The sequence below is a fragment of the Argopecten irradians genome, unplaced genomic scaffold, assembly GCF_041381155.1.
Source record: "Argopecten irradians isolate NY unplaced genomic scaffold, Ai_NY scaffold_0973, whole genome shotgun sequence".
Lineage (NCBI taxonomy): Eukaryota > Metazoa > Mollusca > Bivalvia > Pectinida > Pectinidae > Argopecten > Argopecten irradians.
In genome coordinates this window covers 1-22,303 of record NW_027188440.1, presented here as the reverse complement: position 1 = coordinate 22,303, position 22,303 = coordinate 1, and the positions used below count along the sequence as shown (strand labels likewise).

Below are 22,303 nucleotides of genomic sequence, written 5' to 3'. Positions count from 1 at the left end.
AGTTAGTGTAGATCACATTCACGGATTTTCGCGAATACCTCTATACAACGTTGAAGTGTTTGTATGCGTGTTTCATGTTACACAGACTTCGTAATGTAACCGGTCTGTCTCAAGCACACTCTTGACACACACAACACCGTTCGGAATGCACCGCGTGGTATTCGGAAGTCATCGCATCCTTTCTTAACTTCAATGTAAGGAGGGCGCCAAAAGTTCAACGCTGGGCGAGGTAAGAATTAAGATTTTTGTTTCTCTCCAGATCATGGAATCAAAGAAAGCTGTGGGTTATATTGTTACACGACAGTATAAGAATTACGATCAGTGCATTTGCTATTGTTTGTTCAAGTCTTTGGATTTTAATAACACATATAGGGCAGACACCCGAGAATTCATCATTGATGTGTTTTCCAGAAAGCATCTTTTAGAAATAGCTGAATTTATTGCTCGTTTGAACATTGAGGCATTATTGGTGAATAATATAAATCAAGAATCCCAATGCGATTTTTGTGGTGAGTATTTTCTAATCCATTCTCATGCCAATGAGCGACGAGCAGCCACGACAAAAGTGTTAATACAAATTAATTAACTAAATTAATTTAACATACGGTGACCAGGTGATGTCACACTGTCCAGTAAGCTCCGCCTACTGATGGTCTGGGTTTATTGGCTTAATTCACACTACACAACCGTCAATTGCTAGCTACCAAAATGAATTTTGAATAATTTCCATTCCAGTGATACCTTTGACTCTTTTCTGCTATGAAAAGAAGGAAAGTTATCAGCTTATTTGTGTTTTTATATATCTCCTTAATACCAATACTAAATCAAGGCCATTATAGATAGACCACCAGTGGGTGTGTCCTTGTCTTTTGTCCTGATCACTTGTTATGTCAGCATGAAAGTCCTAATACAAAGTGTTTATAATGAATAACAAATGAAAATAATAATAATCCAGTCAAGAGCGGAGACATGTTTGCAATATTTTATAGTACTCTGGATTAGGCCTATTGTTATTCTATTTTTTTCTTCATTTCAAAACATTGTTGTATGGAGGCCAGGAAACATATATTAAACTTAAGCTTGTGTATAATCGGTCTATAACTACCGGTATACCCCAATTTGCATATGATTATAATGTCAACTTGCATATTTTCAGATACAGTATACTGTGTATTAACTTGCGTATTTTGATGGAAAACAATGTCTCCTACTTTGCACCCAGTCACATTGTAGCAACGTTTGTGTCATAATGTGATATACCTTTCAATAATGTCATGATGTTAAAGGGACATTTCACTCAGGCTAATTCTTTTACATAAGAAGCAAAATATGGCATAAATGTATTGTTCTACATTTCTTATGAAACATATAACATAAAATATTGACAAATTCTACGTCATTGTTTAGTATTTTAATTAGTATCGTTGAAATATCAAATCGTTGATCAATACGATTAGGCAGGTACAATATGGACGCTGTACCCAAACTGAGAAAAAGTCACACACATTAAACAAATAAACTACATAACCACTGAGAAGGTGATAAAATGATTTTTAGGCAAGACAATTCACCTAATAAGGTAAACACACTACTGTCAGAGCGATTTGAGCAGTTCTAGACAAAAGTTGCATTACTCTACGAGCAAGGGACAGGGTTCGGCATACAAGAAGTTTGACCACAATGTGTAATGGCGGACAGCGAGCGAGTTTGAACATCTACACACATGTCACAACCATGGGCTTTTCAGGCATATCACAGTAAAACCGACTGATCTAATGTGTATAAGAACTTTTTTTTTTGGATATATGTACACATTTTAATGTTCTCTTAGACTGAATTGTCCCTTTAAGTGCTCATTTCTCTTATAAATGTGATTGTTGCATAAATTCACACGAATGGAATTGGTGTGTATGCCTGTCCAATTTCCCAAAAACAAACAATAGTTAAATATTAAAAATGTTGATAGACTAAAAACGAATCCATAACTTCTTTGTCTATATATATTTTATACATATATATATATATACATATACATACTATACGGCACTTAAAGGCCCACTGCCTTTCCGAAACGGCTTTTAATTTTTAAAATGGGAATGTAAAACAAGATCGATAATTTTGTAGAGTCTTAAAAATTATTAACTTACCGTTAATACTACATTTATCATTACCTTCTGAACGATTTGATTAAAGTAAATAAAATGTTTATTTTCATAACGTGGGTCGTATTATGTTTCCCGCCGTCGTCCTAAATACCGCGCGGTAGTTGATTATCACTGCGCCAGACGGCAAAACAGCGAATTGACTCTCCACTGTTTTCATATATTACAGGAAATCTTGCATATGTTTGGTGTCGTAACCTTATTTTAGGTCATCGGTATGCATTTTCTTATGTTATTAATGTTTTTTTTAAGAAACCTTTATACCGGAAAGGTAATGGGCCTTTAAAGTAGCATAATCATAAAAATAATGAGAAATGATTAAATGATTACAACAAAAAACATGCATGCAAACTTCTAGTGAATTTACTAATATTTCTGACACAGGAAACAGTATTGATCTAGCAATCAGGATGAATATTACAACAAACACGAGTGGTTTATATAGTTAATTAGGGACAATTAAATGGCCTAATGCAGGGACATGTATAGTCTTTATATGAAAAAATAGCAAGAAACACACAAATAAAGTCTTAGTTACATGTGTATCTACATTTCTGGGTGTATATATATTTTTTCATATAAAGACTATAAATGTCCATGTGGACCAGGTCAATAAAAAGGTACAAAACGCGAAACATGACTTTAGTTTTTGTGTATTATTACAACAATTTTTCTTTTTTTCTTTTTTTTTTCAGATTGATGCTTTTTTTTTTATTTCAAAATTTTATTTCTTCATTTACACATTTCTTTAATTTTGTTTGACCATGACCAGCGACATTCCTTTCGGCTTCATTGGTTTTATTTCCGACTTTGAATACTCCCAACTGTGTACCTTTTGTTCAGATTTTGAGTTTGATGTCTTAGAGATTTTTATTTGTGGATTCAACTTTTTGATATTTTATGATGCAGCTGGATTTTATGCCGCAATTCAATTTTGTTCTTTTTATGATTTTGATGTGTTTATTTATGATTTGATGTGATGGTCTAAGCTTGGAAAAGTTTTACTTTTGATTAAAGGTAAGATTTAAAATAAACACAGAAATATTCCAGAAACTGCAGAGCAGATGCATGGCTCCTGAAGCAGTTGATAGTAACATGGCTTATTGGAAAGTTGTTTTTATATGAGTTTTAAGATTTTAAGAATTGTCTCGGGAGATCTATACTGCTCAAAATTTGCTAAGGATCACTTTCATTTTGTAATATATCAAAGTCATTTTATTGTACAATATTCATAAAAAATAGTTTAATGATGTCTTTAAGATGTCTTACCACAGATTCCAACGGAATAACTATGAAATATACATGAGTGCAGCTGCTCAATACATTACTTGCGAAACAGAGCTACCTCCCAAAATCACAAAAACAAGTTAAGGCAATGGGAGCAAAAATGAAATTTTAAGTTAAGTTTTCTTGTGTAATTTAAATTTTGGTATTATCGTTTGTTAAAATGAATTCTGGACCAAAAGCATCAGCTTATTGTCTAACGTAGACATCGAGGATTCCATTGCAGTACCTCTGTGCCGTCAAATTGCCATTTGGGAAGACAAGGAGGTTTTACCTTATAGATTAATTACCGCCCTAGTTAGGCAATCACAGACCTCAAAGTTGAAAGTTATTTACTCGTATATGCAATTAAAAATTCCCAAAGGCAAGTTAAAAAATGTTCCATATCGCCATGTGGCGAATGAAAAATCAGGGGAAAAAAATGTTTTTCTTATTTGTATACATTTGCATCAGTATTACCAAGGTGCTTGATTATATATAGTTACCATTATATTCAAACGTCTTAATGACCTTAGATTTGTTTTTGTATTAAACTGCTCAAAAAAGACTTCAGAAATCAAGCTGCATTGAAACGATGTTTCCTAGATTTTTGATTTGAAGAATATTGATGACTTGCTCTAGATTTGCTGGTATATTTATGTTGTGGAACTTATAGAATCTTGTTTACCTAATATCAAATAAGGGAAAATGTCAATTATATGTGCATGGATCAATACCATGATACACATGTCTTTACAGTAATTATAAGTAAAGCTAAATCTCATCTTTTGTTAATCGGCAGTAATTATTTTGATGATTACAGAAAACTTCATATGCTTCTTTTATTTTTGTACTGGATTTCATTGATTAAGGATGTTTTAATCATTTGACAATTTTACTGGGTTTTACTTGTCAATAACTAAACAGAAAACAAATTTTATACATTATGGTTGATTATTTATAATTAGTTGCAAATGAATTTGTTTCCAATCTTCATTTATCCTTTTAACACTCTTTACAATTAACTACAAATTATAAAAGGAAATATGCACATGCATATATATAGCAATAGCAGTTTTGGTGAATGTTTATATTGCATACTGAACATGACATTGTTCAATATCCTGACAACACTGATCTGGACACCTGGCAAGTAAAATGCAGTGGTCACTTGCCATGTGACCAGTATAATTTCTTAAAATGTTACTTTGAGGCCTGGATCTACCAGACTAACATAACTATGCCATATAATATGCCCCTATCCATGATAAAAGCATTTAAAGGGTGTCTAGTGTGTTGTCGGGGTGTACTCTGTGCCAAAAGTTTCTACTCTACAAATTGAAGTCCTTTCATAAAAACGCAACGATGTGACATACCAGTACTATATATGTAGGATATATCCACAAGGTATACACATGTGTACGCACATGACGTTATAGATGACTGACCGGACTGACAAATAGTACACAGAAATGTTCATATTGTATGCATACATCTATATTGAATTTGACACTTAAATTAATTGGAACTTTACTTTGCTTTCTTTTTTTAATGTAATATTTTTCTTGATTTAGATGGGGAGGAAAAAGAAAACAGGACCAATGTCAAAAAAGAAAAAGGAGAATGGTAATAATTATTTTATTGTAGTTCGACATGTGCACATCCTTGATTCTTCATTTATTCCATTTTAAAATATAGCTAGATATCAACTGGGTTTTTTTTTGTTTTTTTTTATACAGCCTATATATATTAAATCAGTGCCTTTATACCATTTATTGAAAGATCATTTATAACTGGGTGCTAAGTGTTTACATTTATGTTCAGCACATGTACCACATTGGACATATACATTAAAATGATGGATGTTTTTGTTTTTGTTTATAATTCATATATATTTTTTTATTCAAAACATTGACATTGTTATGAACAAAACAAAATTGCAATAAGTTCAAGTACCAGAGATTTACTTATTCAATCTTGCATTGCTATGATTATGAATGGATGGTTGAATGGAGCATATGTAGCTGGTATGACACTATCCAGCATGTGTAAGGTTGTAATTGCAGGGTTCCAAACTAGCTACATGTATATTTAGTTTGTGGAAGATAAGCAAAACCAATAAATAAAATAAATGTATTAACTGTGTCACGATCCATTTTAATTTTACACATATAAGTCAATGAACGTGAACTTTAACTTAGATGTGTTACATGAACACTTCTGCTTTCAAATGGATTGTATAATGACTTACTTAAGCTTTCAGCTCTTTAGAATGTTTATAACAAGCTCGCCCCTCCACTTACACCGAAGTCTTAACTTAGCCATTTCAGTGGACCTCTTTAGTCTTGAAATTCTCAAAATCCAGCATTTTCTTCCTTAAAATGATTTTCCATATCTATCACTATAATTATATATATACCAAAATTACTATTGATTTCAATGTCAGTTGTTTCAAATAACAGTATTTCAACACTTGCACCAAAACCTTAACCTGGGCATTTCCAACGCTGACGGGGATGCAGATGCCAGGGTGATAAGCTCCCTCCCCCCTCTCTCTTTCTGTTTTTGAGAGGTGAGCTAAAAATGTTCAGCGCCTTACTCTGAGGATTTATCATTGTTTGTTGGTTTTTTCATTCATTAAACTTCATTATAATGAAATTCCATTAATGACAAACAATATAACTTCTTTTTTTTCAGCTATACATGAACCTGTAGCTGTATATGTAGGTGAGATACTGATCAAAATAAATGGTGGCATCTGGTGGCCTGGGTATGTGATTGATGGAGGTACATGTGGAACTTTCCTCAATGAGGAAGATGAGGTTAGGTAAGCATGCTTATTAATACTGAATATAGATGATATGATGTAAATAACTTTTAAATCAAGTTTCTTATGTTATTACCAACTATTAATAAATTATTAATTGTGATCTCATTAAAGTCCCTGTTTGTTCTCATCAACATCTAGTCAAAAATGGCAGGAACACTGTAAACGAACTAGATCACTATCCTAAGTTTTTCTGTTTCCTTTTGTTGCTGTTTTAACCTGAATCTTAAAATACAGCAGTTTTCATATCTCTCCCCTTTGCCTTGTAGCATACCATTGACAAAGGGTAATTGGTGTCCAATGCCGTCATCTGAAGATGATCCTAGGATCAAGAGGTCTTTACGTATGTTTTTTGACAAAGCATATCATATACTTTACAGAAATTGTATACTATGAAATTGTTTAAGCAAAGTGATAATTTTCATTATCATATTTAAGTTTGAAAATAAAAAGACATGGCATATTATTAAAGTGAACTGCACATTTAAAAGAACATCTCATTCAATGCTAATCATATGTAGATTAGGTATTATAATCACTGTGATATCATTATTGCACTGATTTCTATTTAACTTGCAGTGAAATTGTCTGCAGAATATAAGAAAACATATAGGAGGGATATGATGATGCTTCAACAAAGAGGTAGGATAAATTATCTTTAAATATAGGTTGTATACATATCAATGTACCAGCGTATTGTTGAAGACATAAGCCGACTTTTTCCCTCTGCCAACTTCAATTCTATCTTCACATTATATGTAAAAAACAATAATTTCCTATATTGTGCCCTAGACAATGATCATATCTTTATCGGTTACATCCAAAATACTTCATCGATAAACTCACTGGAAAGTGAAAAATTTGATGAAAAAAACAGGGCTACAAATAGATACAGATTTCACAACTGAAAGGAATATTTAGCAATGCTTTGGTGATTAAAAAAGGCAATAAATACAATGAATAAAGCAAAAACTTTATAAGGACAGCTTCAAAATTGGACAATTACTATTGTAGTATATCTTGATGTTACAGGGTGTACAGAGACAAACCAGCCAATTCCACCAGATGTTGACATAAAACAGCCATATTCTTCAAATGTTGACACGCATCAGACGAATCCTACAGATGTTGACACAAACCAGCCAGATCCTCAAGATGTTGACACCATCCAGCCAGATCCTACAGATGTTAACACCAACCAGCCAGATCCTACAGATGTTGACACAAACCAGCCAGATCCTCAAGATGTTGACACCATCCAGCCAGATCCTACAGATGTTGACACCATCCAGCCAGATCCTACAGATGTTGACACCAACCAGCCAGATCCTACAGATGTTGACACCAACCAGCCAGATCCTACAGATGTTGACACAAACCAGCCAGATCCTACAGATGTTGACACAAACCAGCCAGATCCTACAGATGTTGACACCAACCAGCCAGATCCTACAGATGTTGACACCAACCAGCCAGATCCTACAGATGTTGACACCATCCAGCCAGATCCTACAGATGTTGACACCATCCAGCCAGATCCTACAGATGTTGACACAAACCAGCCAGATCCTACAGATGTTGACACCATCCAGCCAGATCCTACAGATGTTGACACCATCCAGCCAGATCCTACAGATGTTGACACAAACCAGCCAGATCCTACAGATGTTGACACCATCCAGCCAGATCCTACAGATGTTGACACCAACCAGCCAGATCCTACAGATGTTGACACAAACCAGCCAGATCCTACAGATGTTGACACAAACCAGCCAGATCCTACAGATGTTGACACAAACCAGCCAGATCCTACAGATGTTGACACAAACCAGCCAGATCCTACAGATGTTGACACAAACCAGCCAGATCCTACAGATGTTGACACCAACCAGCCAGATCCTACAGATGTTGACACAAACCAGCCAGATCCTACAGATGTTGACACAAACCAGCCAGATCCTACAGATGTTGACACAAACCAGCCAGATCCTACAGATGTTGACACACCAGACCACATCACAACCAGCCAGATCCTACAGATGTTGACACAAACCAGCCAGATCCTACAGATGTTGACACAAACCAGCCAGATCCTACAGATGTTGACACAAACCAGCCAGATCCTACAGATGTTGACACAAACCAGCCAGATCTTACAGATGTTGACACAAACCAGCCAGATCCTACAGATGTTGACACAAACCACCAAATCCTACAGATTTTGACACAAACCAGCCAGATCCTACAGATGTTGATATAAACCAGCTAAATCCTGCAGATGTTGACATAAACCAGTCTAAGCCTCCAGATGTTGACACAAACCAGCCAGATCCTCCAGACTTTGTGAAAACTTCCTCCTGTCCAGACATGAGCCAGACTTCATGTTCCTATATTAATCAGAAATCGTTTTCACTCATTGAACAGTCCTCAGACTCTGAAGATTTTTCAGACTTCGACCAACCTTTGTTTCCTGAATTAGAAATGGATCAGGCATCAGATGATGAATCCTTTTTTGATGGGGATAGTGATGCAGATCCAGATTTTGTTTTAACAACTTCAGAGTTGGAGAGTGATGTTATTGATGATTCAGATGATGACACAATGTCGACTATCATTCCATTTACTGCTTTGCATAACACCAAAATTCAGAAAAAAGATCCAAGTAGTAATGGCTTACTTGTTCAAAAACTCAAATAATAAGGATGGTGTGCGAGTTTGGGATAAAAAACATTTTTGTTTATACTGTCATGAGGGCTATACTAATATCACTAAGCACTACTTTGGACCGCACAAAAATGAAACTGAAGTCCAGAGGATCTTATCATATCCTGTGAAGTCGGAAGAAAGAAGGCTAGGTTTATTGAAGTTACGAAATAGTGGGGACTATCATCACAACACAGATGTGTTAAAAACTGGAAGTGGAATATTTGTAACTTGGACAAGGAATGAGGATAATAAACTCTCACCAGAGGACTACTTACCATGTGAGGATTGTCTTGGTTTTTTTCTGAAATCTAATCTTTGGAGACATAGGAGGGTGTGCTCACTCAGAAAAAATGATACACATATGAAGCATTTGAGGTCAGAGGCTAATCTCTTGCTTCCTGCTTCAGTAGATGTCTGTGACGCTTTGCAGAAAAAGGTCATTGGCCATATGAAAGCTGACAAAGTTACACAAGTTGTGCGCAATGATGCCACAATAATTCGCCTAGGAGAGAAACTTTTCCAAAAGCATGGACACTTACCGCATCTGTTTGTGTATGTAAGTCAGAAAATGAGGGAGTTAGGACGTTTCCTATTAAGTGCACGGGAAGTTGACACAGACATTAACTCTCTTGCGGATGTACTAAAACCAGAAAAATTTCCCACAGTTCTTAAATCAACTAGACATCTTTGTGGATACAGTTGCAGTGAAAACAAATTCTCAAATCCATCCCTTGCTCTAAAGATAGGTCATCTGTTGAAGAAGTGTGCCATGATCCAGAAAGCAAATGCTTTGATGACAGAAGACACATCTTTGGGATCAAAATCTGATGCTTTTCTGTCATTGTGTGAAATGGAGTGGACAGATTCTGTATCTGGCATGGCCCTTCAAACATTGAGCACAGCAAAGATGAACAAAGGACAACTTTTGCCATTGACAGAGGACATAAAAAAAGTTCAGGAATACCTGAAAGAAAAGAGTAGTAACCTAACAGAAAGCCTGAAAAAAACCTTCACAAAAGAAACTTGGAATACCTTGAACCAAGTAACATTAGCTCGGCTTGTGCTGTTCAACAGGAGACGAGGGGGTGAGGCAGAAAGGATCACCCTAAAAGATTACCAAGAAAGGCAGAAATCCGGAAGTTGTCTGAAAGACATTGAGGAATCATTAAGCCCAATGGAAAAAGCCCTATGCTCTACCTTTGAAAGAGTAGAAATTCGAGGAAAAAGGGGACGCATTGTTCCGGTCCTGTTGACTACCACCCTTCAGAAAAGCATAGAATGTCTTATGAAATACAGAGATGCTGCTGGTGTTCATGTAGATAACAAGTACGTTTTCCCTAGGTCATCATTTGACTCCCTCAATCCAATCAGAAGTGCCGACTGCCTCAGACGCTTTGGTAGAGAAGCAAAACTTACGGTGCCTGAAAACCTTACAAGCACCCAACTTCGTAAGCATGTGGCAACTGTAAGCCAGGTTTTGAACCTGACAAAAAATGACTTGGAAAACATTGCTGGTTTTTTAGGGCATGACATAGCGGTTCATAGGTCATTCTACAGGCTACCACAGGAAACCTTACAGGTTGCAAGAATGGGAAGGTTACTGACAGCATTTGATAATGGAGATGTTGCCAGATACAGCGGGAAATCCATTGAAGAAATTCAAGTTGATGAAGGTAGATACATAACAAAATTATTTGTGACATATCCTAGGCAAAGACCAATTGTTGTGGACCATATCGTAAATGTGTTTATATACCGTACACATATAGTACACTGATCTTCAACCTGCAGCTGTCTATCAGTTTTTAATGATATACTCATGGAAAACATTTACAGTTTTAGTTTCCATTCATTCTGTTATTTCAAATATGTCTAATAGTGGTGTTCCGATTAATGGAGTTAGTCGAGTATCGTTGGTTTGAGGTGTTTGACCAATTAATAGAGTAAGAAATCGGTAATCAAGTTTCGTCAGAATTTTCCGACATCATGATTTATAAATGAAAGTTTAAATTTAGCTGATCAGTAACAAATGCAAAACAAGTCATAGACAACTTGTTAAAATCATTCTCTTGTGTGTGGCTGTCACTCTGACTCATATAATTTCAAATATCAAGGGTCTAGACAAATTGAAAGTGCATAAGCACTATGTAGTAATGTAAACATTCATATGAGTATAATTTGTTTTTTTGAAGAAAATAATTCACATGAACCAAATTTTATAGGGACATTAAACTTTGTGTATTGGTTTATAGACTTGGAGCTTGATGATCAACCTGAAGGTGGCGATGAGTTACTGCATGGTATTGAACTTGAACAGTCTGAATCCAGTGATAATGACATGGAAAACCATCCACTTGATGGTAAGAAATGTAATTGTTAATTGAAGGTTTCTATAGGCTTACATAGAAACACTAAGTATTCTTTGATATATATTATAGGTAACAAAATATCCTTGCAACGTTAAGGAAAATATTGCATATTATAGTTTTGAAAGCTCTAAATCATCACATAAACATATTGTTTTTATAATTCTAGAAATTATAAGTGATGTTTTTCTTTGCAAGAAGCTATCTTTTGACACCTAACTTCAAAGATCATTACAAACCTGAAATTTTCTATGGCATCTGATCAAAGGTGCTTGGTCTAAAAAAAATACTATTTGTGTGGCAATATCTAGAATTTTCTTTACTTTTATATATTCCAGCGAATATTTTATATATATTCCAGCAAATCCTAATCCTCTGAAGAGATCAAATCAAACTGAGGGATCATGTTCTGCTAAGAGATCTAAATCTGCAAAGGAAAGTAGTCTTTCTGAAAGATCACATCATTCCACTCGGAAAGGTTTGTTTCAACATTGTATGAACTGTAATTTTTTATTCATGATATTGTGTAGTGTAGTTTGTCTAAACCAGATGTCAGAATTACCTTGTCCATTGTCCAGTTAATGCAAGTTTCCAGTTTATAGAGAATACAAACTTATTTATATAATTCATCTAAATATAGCATAGAAAAAAAGAAACTAGGTCCTGTGATAAACTGAGATCAAATACATTCCAAATGCTCTTTATTTTCTCTTGCGAAATGATTCATCATGATTCTTAAATTGCAAGAAGATTGGTCTTTCACTTATAAATGGTGTGTAGCACTCAGTTGAACCTATTTACGATATATGTTTGTTTCCTTTTTTATCCCACTATCATCAGATAATGTGCTATTTAAAACACTTTTCATCCGTCCATCCTTCCTTCCGTCCATTAACAATTCTTGTTATCGTTATTTCTCAAAAGTACTGAATCTTTCTAAAATTATAATAGCTTTCCCTAGGACTCTAGTTGTGCATATTCCAACTATCTTTGTATATTTGATGGTTAAAGATTGTTCTCGCTATTACTCAGAAAGTACTGATTCAGAAGGGATCTGTCACAAATTCATTATTATATGAATATAGTTATGCATATTGCATTTTGGAACTATCTGTCAACAAAAATAGCCAATGGGCAGCCATCCTGGATTTTAATAGTTGATGATTGTTACTGCTATTTTCTCAGAAAGTACTGAATGGATTTGTCTCAAATTTAATATGTAGGTTTCCTTTGTTTCCTAGTGTTTCATATTGCGATATGGGATGAATCGGACAACAAGATGGCCGACAGGCAGTCATCATGAATTGTGATAGTTGAAATTTGTTAAATTGCTAGTTCTCAGATAGTACCAAAAGGATCTGTCTCAAATTTCATATATAGGCACTCCATTGATGGAAGTTGTGTATATAACAATCTGTCAACGAGATAGCCAACAGGCAGCCATTTTGGATTTTGATAATTAAAGATTGTCACTGCTATTTATCAGAAATTACCAAAGGGATCTGTCTTAAATTTCATAGATCTCTCTGGGTTATAATTGTGTATTAAGTATTCATGTTACAGGAAAGGGAACAGTTGTCAAATATCTCGATATACCAATATAGGTAAATTCCCCTTAGATTCTCTGTATATCAGTCAGTATTGACATCGCAATTTTTGGCACAAAAAGGGTGAATGGATGAAATTCTTATATGTTAGGGGCGGGGGAATGGTTGCCAGTGTGACAAGTTTTTTTTGTATCAAACATTTTATAGTTTTCTAAAATAAGTCTGGTTTTCAAAGTAGACAATTTTCTTATTAAGCAAGCTGTAAGTACCAGGGTACTTTATCATAATCTTTTTGAGAAATATGCTGGCCTGGATCATATATTTTTGGTATGGACAGTTTTCCAGTTTGCACAGGGTCCAGTCTAGACAACATACTATGTGTTAGGGCTGTTCCAGCAAAACATATATGGCACCCAGGGAAGGCACTTTAAAAAATAGTATGTGCCATGGTGGGTTCAAAATAAAATCACTTCTGTGCCAGGGTGGCGTTTCAATAAAATCACTTCTGTGGGTGGGTCTATCTGAAGCATTTGTAACCTTTTGAAATAAAATGCAAGTTTTATGTTTTATAATGTTGCTTAGTCATCCTGACTACAAAAATACAAAAATAAATATTGAAAAAAATGTTAATTTCTGACAATATTTAATGTGTAGTTCATCTTCAATAAAAAACAATTATTTTATTTTCTGAGTATTTTGATATAATAATGAGGACTATTTATCTAAAACATATTATATTCATTCAAACTTGACAATGGTACAAAGAAACAAAAGATTAGTTTTGGCAAAATAACAGATCTTTATTTAAATTCACTGGTATTAAGTTAAGGAACAAGTTGCAGTTCACAAGCTTAAGTGTGAATGTTCAGATGTCTACTTTTGCATTATGCTTGCGAAACACTTCAGTATGTTTAGAAGATTTTACGCTGGTTCTACAAGGATTGTACCCTTATACAAATTTAGTAGTAGATGCAGCATATCAAACAAAAGTTCACTGCACCATATACAGTGCAATTTTGTCCTAGGACTCTTTGGTGATGCTAGAAATCAAAATGTGTAAATCCAAATACAAATCGGAGTGAAATAAAAAATTAAATCGCTTCTATGCCATGGTCTTGTTCACACAAAAATAGATATGTGTGTGGGTCAACAAAATTGAAAATCACTTCTATCGGTGGGCCTCCCAATTTCAAAGTGCCTTCCCCCCCCCCCCCCCCATATATGTTTTACTGGAACAGCCCTTAGTGAGGCAGGACCATTATCATAAATCAAATTGATTTATATATTAGATATATTATAACTGTGTATTTATTACCATTGTTTATATTACCATGCAAGATTCTTGTATCAGGGACATATAGCATTGCTCTGTCTATTAAAATCCAATATACATGTAGGTCATAAATACATGTAAAATAAAAACCTCATTGCTGCTTCATATATTGAATTGCATTCTTATTGTACTACAATCAAATGTATTTGAAACATTATATTAAGAAACATAAGCAAAATACCATGAATAGCTTTATACCTGTTTCCTTTAAAATTGAAAACAAAAGAGTTGTGTTTGTCTTTAACAGGGCAAATCAAGTTGAACAAGAGTCAAGAAGAATGCCTGAGGCAGGTTTTTCAGGAAAATGTCAAGCTTCGCAAGGAGCTCAAAAGGAATGAATGTGACAAAGCAATTGCTGCTCATAGCTGCCTGAAGAAATTGGAGTGGAAGAAAATAAAAAACACCATTCATAATTGGATTACAAGGGAGAAAATAAAAACCAAAATAATGATGAAAGGACAGGAAAAGTAAACCCAGCAGTCACATTGTTAGTTTATGTATCCAAGTAATACTGTAACATAAGAAGGTGATATGGTTTACTGCGATTTATCTTTACAAACAGTCATCAAAATGGATGTTTTCTTTTTAACTGTTAAAGTGTTTGATGGACTTTTTAAATATTATTTTAAGCTTCTACGGTATGTAGATGTTAATTGGATGTCAAATCCAACTTTAAGCACATTTCTTGATTGATAATACTTTATTTACTGAGGGTGACATATTTAGCATGGAGCTAATCTTCTAAATGTCCCTCATTAAAACACAAATAAATTGATTAGAATCAATAAAATACATAACATGACAATCAAAATTGATATGGAAACGATGGACACAAGTGAAATTAATGACATTACCAGTACATACTGTACAGATAAAAGTACAATCATTATTGTAAGTTGGTAATGTATGTGTTTAAAATATTAAAGCTTGAAAGGAAATAATTTTTTAACTTTTACTTAAAAGTTACAAGGCATGTAGATTTTGTTATATGAAGGGGAAGATTATTCAACGACACAACTCCAGAGTAGCTGAATGATTTTCTCATTGTCTATGGTTGTAAATTAGGTAAAATCAGTTTGCTTTCTGTACCTGATCTCAGTTAGCATTGTTGATTAATTATGGTACACATTGAGGTTGCTCTTTTCTCAAAACTTTGAGATTATTTGATGTTGACTTAAATTCAATTTTGAGTTTATTAGTAGAGATAGTTCTAGTTACATACTGGTAAGGTTATCTTGTCATGGCTGTTCAGTCCTGTTCCAAAATAAGAATTAACTTGAATTTGATAAAAGGTGAACTCTGACACATGCAAGTTTATTTGATTAAAGTCAGTTGTAAGGATATCATATCTGAAGAAACTCCAGTACTGGACATGTAAACAAGATGATGTATTAGAACAGAGTAAATGGTTTCTTCGCTCCAAATAATTCAGGAATCCTTCACAAGAAGAGATGCCTGGAACAAGCGTGAAAACTTCTCAAGGCTATATATGATGCATGGTCATGCTGTCTTTCTTTCCTAGAGGGTTCCATAATTCCAGGGATTTTATAAGAAATCTCAGGATGGCAGTCACGTTTGATTTAGATGTAATGAGGCTGAAAACAGCTGTCAATCTTATAATGTGAACATCAGGTTATCAAAAATGGTACAACTTAGCAATTTAAAAGTGATTTCTGGAAAGGTTTAGTTCAGTTTTCGAGTAGCAATAGTCTATGTTATATTATACACCATCGAGAAGATGGCTTAATGGGTGAAAAAACCTCTTTTTGCCTCGATGAAATCATAACTTCTTTTTCTTTTTCTGTTTTTGAAAGATATGAAACAGTTCATTATATACAGTACATGTTTTTTACCACACATCTCTACATGAAAGGTCTCAAGTAGGCTTATATTCTTCATAGGTTATACAGGTTTAACTTCAATGCTGTATTGTATTTGATCTGCAACTGTTTATGGAAATGAATATATCGACAAAAATAAGCTTTGAATGCAATAGCTTTATTGTCACAGATTTGTAATTCCATTTCACATGAATTATGCACGGAACTACTAGTTCAGTATCAGTGAACTCCTTCATGCGACTATTGCAGTTTAAGTTCCGCACTGAAATTATACGATGCCATTTTTGTTTCAGTAAATAAAATCTTGAGATATAATGTATTTTTTTCTTACTGTCTTGCATATAACAGGGGCGGATACAGGATTTTGGTTGGGGGGGGGGGAGGAGCGCATATTAAAGTCAAGAGGTTGGGGCCGTCTTGAGACCCCTAGTGGCCATGGGTCCAAGGCAAAGCCTTATGGGGCCCAGCCCCCGGAAGCTCTCCGATTTTAAATTTGATGTAGAATCTATCCGCTGGTGACCAGTGACTCAGGAGTGACTATTGTGATTTATTTACTGATAGTCATGCCATCACTTATTTCCAGGAAATATCTGAAGGAGTTGGACAAGCCTCTACACGGTTGTCCACCTGATTTCCTACATACAGAAGACTTGCCAGAAGTAATAATGTTCATACCTCGGTAGTATACATTGTAAACTTGTCAGAAGTATTCATACCTCGGTAGTATACATTGCAAACTTGTCAGAAGTGTTCATACCTCGGTAGTATACATTGTAAACTTGTCAGAAGTGTTCATACCCCGGTAGTATACATTGTAAACTTGTCAGAAGTACTAGTGTTCTTACCTCGGTAGTAAACATTGTAAACTTGTCTGAGGTGTTCATACCTCGGAAGTTTACATTGTAAACTTGTCAGAAGTGTTCATACCTCAGTAGTTGTACCTTGTTAACTATCAGAAGTGTTCATACCTCGGTAGTATACATTGTAAACTTGTCAGAAGTGTTCATACCTCGGTAGTTGTACCTTGTTAACTATCAGAAGTGTTCATACCTCGGTAGTTTACATTGTAAACTTGTCAGAAGTGTTCATACCTCAGTAGTTGTACCTTGTTAACTATCAGAAGTGTTCATACCTCGGTAGTATACATTGTAAACTTGTCAGAAGTGTTCATACCTCGGTAGTTGTACCTTGTTAACTATCAGAAGTGTTCATACCTCGGTAGTATACATTGTAAACTGTCAGAAGTGTTCATACCTCGGTAGTATACATTGTAAACTTGTCAGAAGTGTTCATACCTCGGTAGTATACATTGTAAACTTGTCAGAAGTGTTCATACCTCGGTAGTATACATACCTCGGTAGTTGTACATCGTAAACTTGTCAGAGGTGTTCATACCTCGGTAGTATACATTGTAAACTTGTCAGAAGTGTTCATACCTCGGTAGTATACATTGTAAACTTGTCAGAAGTGTTCATACCTCGGTAGTATACATTGTAAACTTGTCAGAAGTGTTCATACCTCGGTAGTATACATTGTAAACTTGTCAGAAGTGTTCATACCTCGGTAGTATACATTGTAAACTGTCAGAAGTGTTCATACCTCGGTAGCATACATTGTAAACTATCAGAAGTGTTCATACCTCGGTAGTATACATTGTAAACTCGTCAGATGTGTTCATACCTCGGTAGCATACATAGTAAACTCATCAAAAGGGTTCATACCTCGGTAGTATATACTCCCAAACTTGTGAGAAGTATTCATACCACGCTAATATTCACTGCAAATTTGTCCATAATGTTTCAGCGGCATTGTCTCCCTCGAGCTCGCTCTAAAAACTTCGGTCTGGCAGATGTGTTCAAACGTTGGAAATTGTTTTGGCATGTATATATTTAACCAAAGTTCGTGGTTTACCATACTGGTCAATGTTGATTTTATTCGAAACCAAAGTGGAATATTCATGGCATCTCTATAGAAAAAAAAATCATAGTTTCTGATAACTAGATTAAAATACAGACTACGATACTGGTTTAATTGCAATTATTTGTACGCAATGATTTGATTTATTCTCGGTAAGATGTACTAATTTTGTGTACGAGTATGTGATAATTCCTTATAAGGAAGTACCTCTGTAGAACTGCAGATTGTTGTAAATACCTCTAAAACTATGTATAGTGTTGGTGACATTTGTGGAGCACCGCGTTAATTTTATATATTGTGAAAACGATAAACATCAACCACATCCCATTACCTTCTATTTCACACCACAGGCTTCTACATTTTAGAAGCGGAAAACACATACCTCGCAATGCAAGTTAAAAACAACATACCTCAACATGTATGTTGCACGAGTATGTGTGTGTGTGTGTGTGTGTGTGTGTGTGTGTGTGTGTGTGTGTGTGATTAACTAAAAAAATACATATAAAATTATTTGTTTTGCTTTTGGAACTTTTCAATGATAGTAATGGTGTTAAGTAAGTAAGTCACTTTTTAAGTAAAAAAAAACCCCGACTTCCTCTGCTCCTGTTTTTGATAGATAAAATACCATTTGTCAGCGGTGGAGCATCCTTAATCCTCGCTAAAATACAGCTTATATCTTAAGACACTGACCATGCATTCCTTTTCCAGTTCTGTTGCAATTAATTCCAGATTTCAATATAGAAATGTCGGCAACAAAACTCGTGTTTGTAAAGGAATACAATTAATTTTTATTTGTTTTCCTACTAAATAAAACTTTCTGATTGACAGATTATTTTTCTTTATATACTATGAATAAACAATCCGAGAATGGCGCGAAAATCCGACGTAATCATGACGTCACAATAACGACGTTGCATGCTGATTTAGAAAAAAATAATCCATTGGAAAATCAATTGAATCGTACGTTTAAATGTTTTATGTTATCAAGTTGTATGAACAATTAATTATAAGTATTGATTCACGCAGTTTGCAAACAGACTTTCTTTCCTACCCCCTATGAATTAAAAACAATGCTTAAATGAAATAAATTGATCAGTAAATTAGGACTTTGTGGGAAGCTTTTTTAAGACCTGTGTTCTTACATGTATCACATGATGCGGCATAGTATCCAGTTTCTTAAAATAATCTAGTTTTTGTAATTCAAATTAGTTGTGTTATTTTGAAAATTTAATAGATACAACTCAAGTACAAAAATACCCAAGAATTATGCCTACCGTCCCCATAACATCGTCCGTAAGAGGCTATTTAAATTTATGATCCTATCTTGTCTCCTCCTTCTAACGTCTCCCTCGACGCCGCGCACTATTTTTGTCATGACTTAAGCGCTCGCCCCCTGTGAGGTAGATCATTGTTCTGTACCCCAGCTTGATTCAGTGAGATAGCACTATAAAATGCAAAATAACTATTACAAAAAAAAACCACAACACAATCATACTACAGCCTACCAAAACCCGCACCGCGCACTTCACACACGCAACACATCGCATACACGGCCTTGTTGTTAATATCCTCTTCCTAACGCCACCTTTGAAACCACCTCCCTATTGGCCTTAAGTTGAGATGAATGTCTGGCCCTGCTTAGCGTTTAGCAGGAAGATAAGCTGGACAAACGACTTACCCATTGTCAGTAAAATATGACCTGGTTGGTGGTGCTGTTGGTGTCTTTTTTCGGCACGTTTCAGTGCGATAATACTATAATACTAGGGCTTGAGTTCCGCTATACAAGAAGACACAACACGAATATACATCAGCCTTCCAAATATTGTATATATCATTAAATGACCTTAGCTGTTAAGAAGCAGGTTGTATGACAATGACAAAAAAGACTCTATGTGGATGATTTTGTAAAGTCGAATCCGATCAAACGTAGTGACATTGTTATATTGGATACAGGAATATGAACCCGTCCACCACCCTCGGAAACCCAGTGTCTAAACTTCATTACGTTTCGTTTATATACTAGACAGTAGGCGGATTAACGTGAATAACCGACGATGCCTGTGAACTTAGTTCATTGAAATGTACTGTGTTTTTTATATTTTGCCAGCATTTTAAAACAACACAACAATCTACAAGTCAACGGTAATACCTAAGGTTAGGCCTGATGCATACAACTTTTTATACACTTAGTCATGTTATTGTACACACACAATATCACATGGGGCTAATAATTAAACAGGGGCTCAAACCTTAAAGATGCTCTACCGCCGACAAATGGTATTTTTTCTCTATCAAAGACAGGAGCAGAAGAATTAGTATTTTTTCAGTTACAAAAGTTACTTACTCTACACCATTACCATTATTGAAAAGTTTCTTTTTTACTTCAAGATAAGAATATCAAAAATAATTATTTGCATCCCAAAAGAAATCCATGGCACTATGCCCTATATGGAATGAAGTAATGATTGCACATGTATCAAAAGCTAAATATATAATTTTATATGTATTCTGTGTTAATTAAACACATTTATACAAAATTAAACACCATTTACTGTTCAAATTATGGGCACCGTTTATGCTATATCGGCGGTGGAGTATCTTTAGTACGCAACAAATACTAAGCCCAAAACAATAATCACAAGTTATGCATAATTACTACGCATGATGCCTCTCCTACGAAGGATATTCATACTCTAATAACATAATCAACCAGCCAAGCATGCAAAATAATGCATGTTACTGATACACCCCACGTTTTAGGAAGCTATTAATATTGTAAACAACAGAGGAACAATCCAAAGTTAAAGGGAGATAACCCGAAAAAAAAATAGACATATACTGATGTTGGTCTCACCATGTCCTATTTCAGGAGACAACTTATATGGACTCTTTCTGCTGCAGTATTACCGCTATAGTCCTAATATGCACTTCTGATCTGGAACATTCTGATATGAACCATCAATGATGTCCTAAAACTAAGTAATCGGGAATCGATCAACACGCGATATGCATAAGTACTGCACTTGTCTTCTATGCAGCGATTCAGAAATGGCGTCCACCCGAACGGTGTTCTACAGGGACGGAGTCCTATCTACACAATTCCTGAGGTAATGTTTTACGTAGTAGCTTTTCTGTATGAACATTGCAGTATTGCTGATATTGAAACAGTTAGCATCACAGTTTTGAATATGTTATGATCCGTGAAAGTAGTAATTAGATAATGAAATAAGTGTTGTAAGTCACGTTCCTTAAAATGTTTTAAACATCCTGTTCAGCGTCGGAAGACATGGAGATCACAAACTAAATTGTCTTACTACCTTTGGACCCGGCACTTTCAAATTATGACGATGTTTCATAACGAACTCTATAATCTGAAAACAAGCTGATATTAACTTGAATTGTTAGCGTAAGACGGCAAGCATTATATATTATTATTTATTCCGACAGGCTTTCCGAGGAAGCTGGATGACAAGTACGGCTATCATTCGAGCAGATCATCAAGGAAACATTACAAATGAGCAATCAACAACACTATGAATTTACACACAAACTACATTGTAACTTGTTCTGACTCCTTACGATACACCCGTACACCTGCATGGAGCAATCAATTCAGAAAAAGGCGCACCATGCAAAGGCGGCGATTGTCATGGGAAACATAGTTTGTCAAAGACTGATACCATCTTCTGGGGAATCCAAGAGGTAATGTAATATATTGATAATAAAAAGTGGCATTGATTATGTTACACTTAAACACAAGACTTTGTTCTGACAGTGTCACGAGTGTTTTTAACATTATCAATTGAAACCTCAAACTATTCTTGTACATTAAATTTAATTGTTTCAATCGGAAATACGTATTTATACATGCCTACTGTAAAAGAACTAATCTTCGAGTCGACCAAATTTTACGTGTAAATTTCTTACTACGCATTACAAGTTCATACACTAAATTCTAACAAAACGTAAATTCACAGTCGAAGACAAGTTGGTAATAAATCGCTAATGATTTCTAAATAAATGTGGATTTGGCATCGATCAGGGATATCATAACGAATTAATCTTTTGATTAATACCATTCAATTTATAATTCGTGGCCTATTTTTTATTATGTATACTGTTTAGTTTATTATTTCCTTATTTGTTTTTATTTTTAAAGGACTCTAGAGATGGGCAATACGCTTTTGGTGTATGGAGTAAGTACATAATCAAGTGTGGAAGAATTTTTCCATAATTTTCATTTTTTTATTCATTTAATTATTCATTTTCATGTGTTTATTTTCTATCATTTACTTTCGTTTCAATGTGCCAGAGGTTATTAAGACAATTTTACAGCTGATT

At 34.8% G+C, this 22,303-nt stretch overlaps 2 protein-coding genes across 2 annotated transcripts; both read left to right on the top strand.

Moving 5' to 3' along the window:
- The first annotated feature begins 8 nt into the window (after nucleotides 1-8).
- On the top strand, nucleotides 9-8,477 carry LOC138313838 (cell surface glycoprotein 1-like). The gene is made up of 6 exons (XM_069254107.1): nucleotides 9-229; nucleotides 5,000-5,051; nucleotides 6,123-6,252; nucleotides 6,522-6,595; nucleotides 6,832-6,894; nucleotides 7,285-8,477. The coding sequence occupies exons 2-6, from the start codon at nucleotides 5,000-5,002 to the stop codon at nucleotides 8,475-8,477; spliced, it is 1,512 nt and encodes a 503-aa protein (XP_069110208.1). The 5' UTR covers nucleotides 9-229.
- Nucleotides 8,279-16,388, top strand: LOC138313837 (uncharacterized). Its single transcript, XM_069254106.1, has 4 exons — nucleotides 8,279-10,631; nucleotides 11,211-11,318; nucleotides 11,686-11,802; nucleotides 14,452-16,388. The coding sequence occupies exons 1-4, from the start codon at nucleotides 8,825-8,827 to the stop codon at nucleotides 14,673-14,675; spliced, it is 2,256 nt and encodes a 751-aa protein (XP_069110207.1). The 5' UTR covers nucleotides 8,279-8,824; the 3' UTR covers nucleotides 14,676-16,388.
- Nucleotides 16,389-22,303: the final 5,915 nt, after the last annotated feature.

Coding starts and splice junctions, on each gene's coding strand:
- LOC138313837 (XM_069254106.1), top strand. CDS start 8,825: ATGTTATTGATGATTCAGATGATGACACAATGTCGACTATCATTCCAT. Junction 10,632..11,210: donor AGAAATTCAAGTTGATGAAG/GTAGATACATAA, acceptor ATTGGTTTATAG/ACTTGGAGCTTGATGATCAA. Junction 11,319..11,685: donor GGAAAACCATCCACTTGATG/GTAAGAAATGTA, acceptor TATATATTCCAG/CAAATCCTAATCCTCTGAAG.
- LOC138313838 (XM_069254107.1), top strand. CDS start 5,000: ATGGGGAGGAAAAAGAAAACAGGACCAATGTCAAAAAAGAAAAAGGAG. Junction 6,253..6,521: donor AATGAGGAAGATGAGGTTAG/GTAAGCATGCTT, acceptor TTTGCCTTGTAG/CATACCATTGACAAAGGGTA. Junction 6,895..7,284: donor GATGATGCTTCAACAAAGAG/GTAGGATAAATT, acceptor TTGATGTTACAG/GGTGTACAGAGACAAACCAG.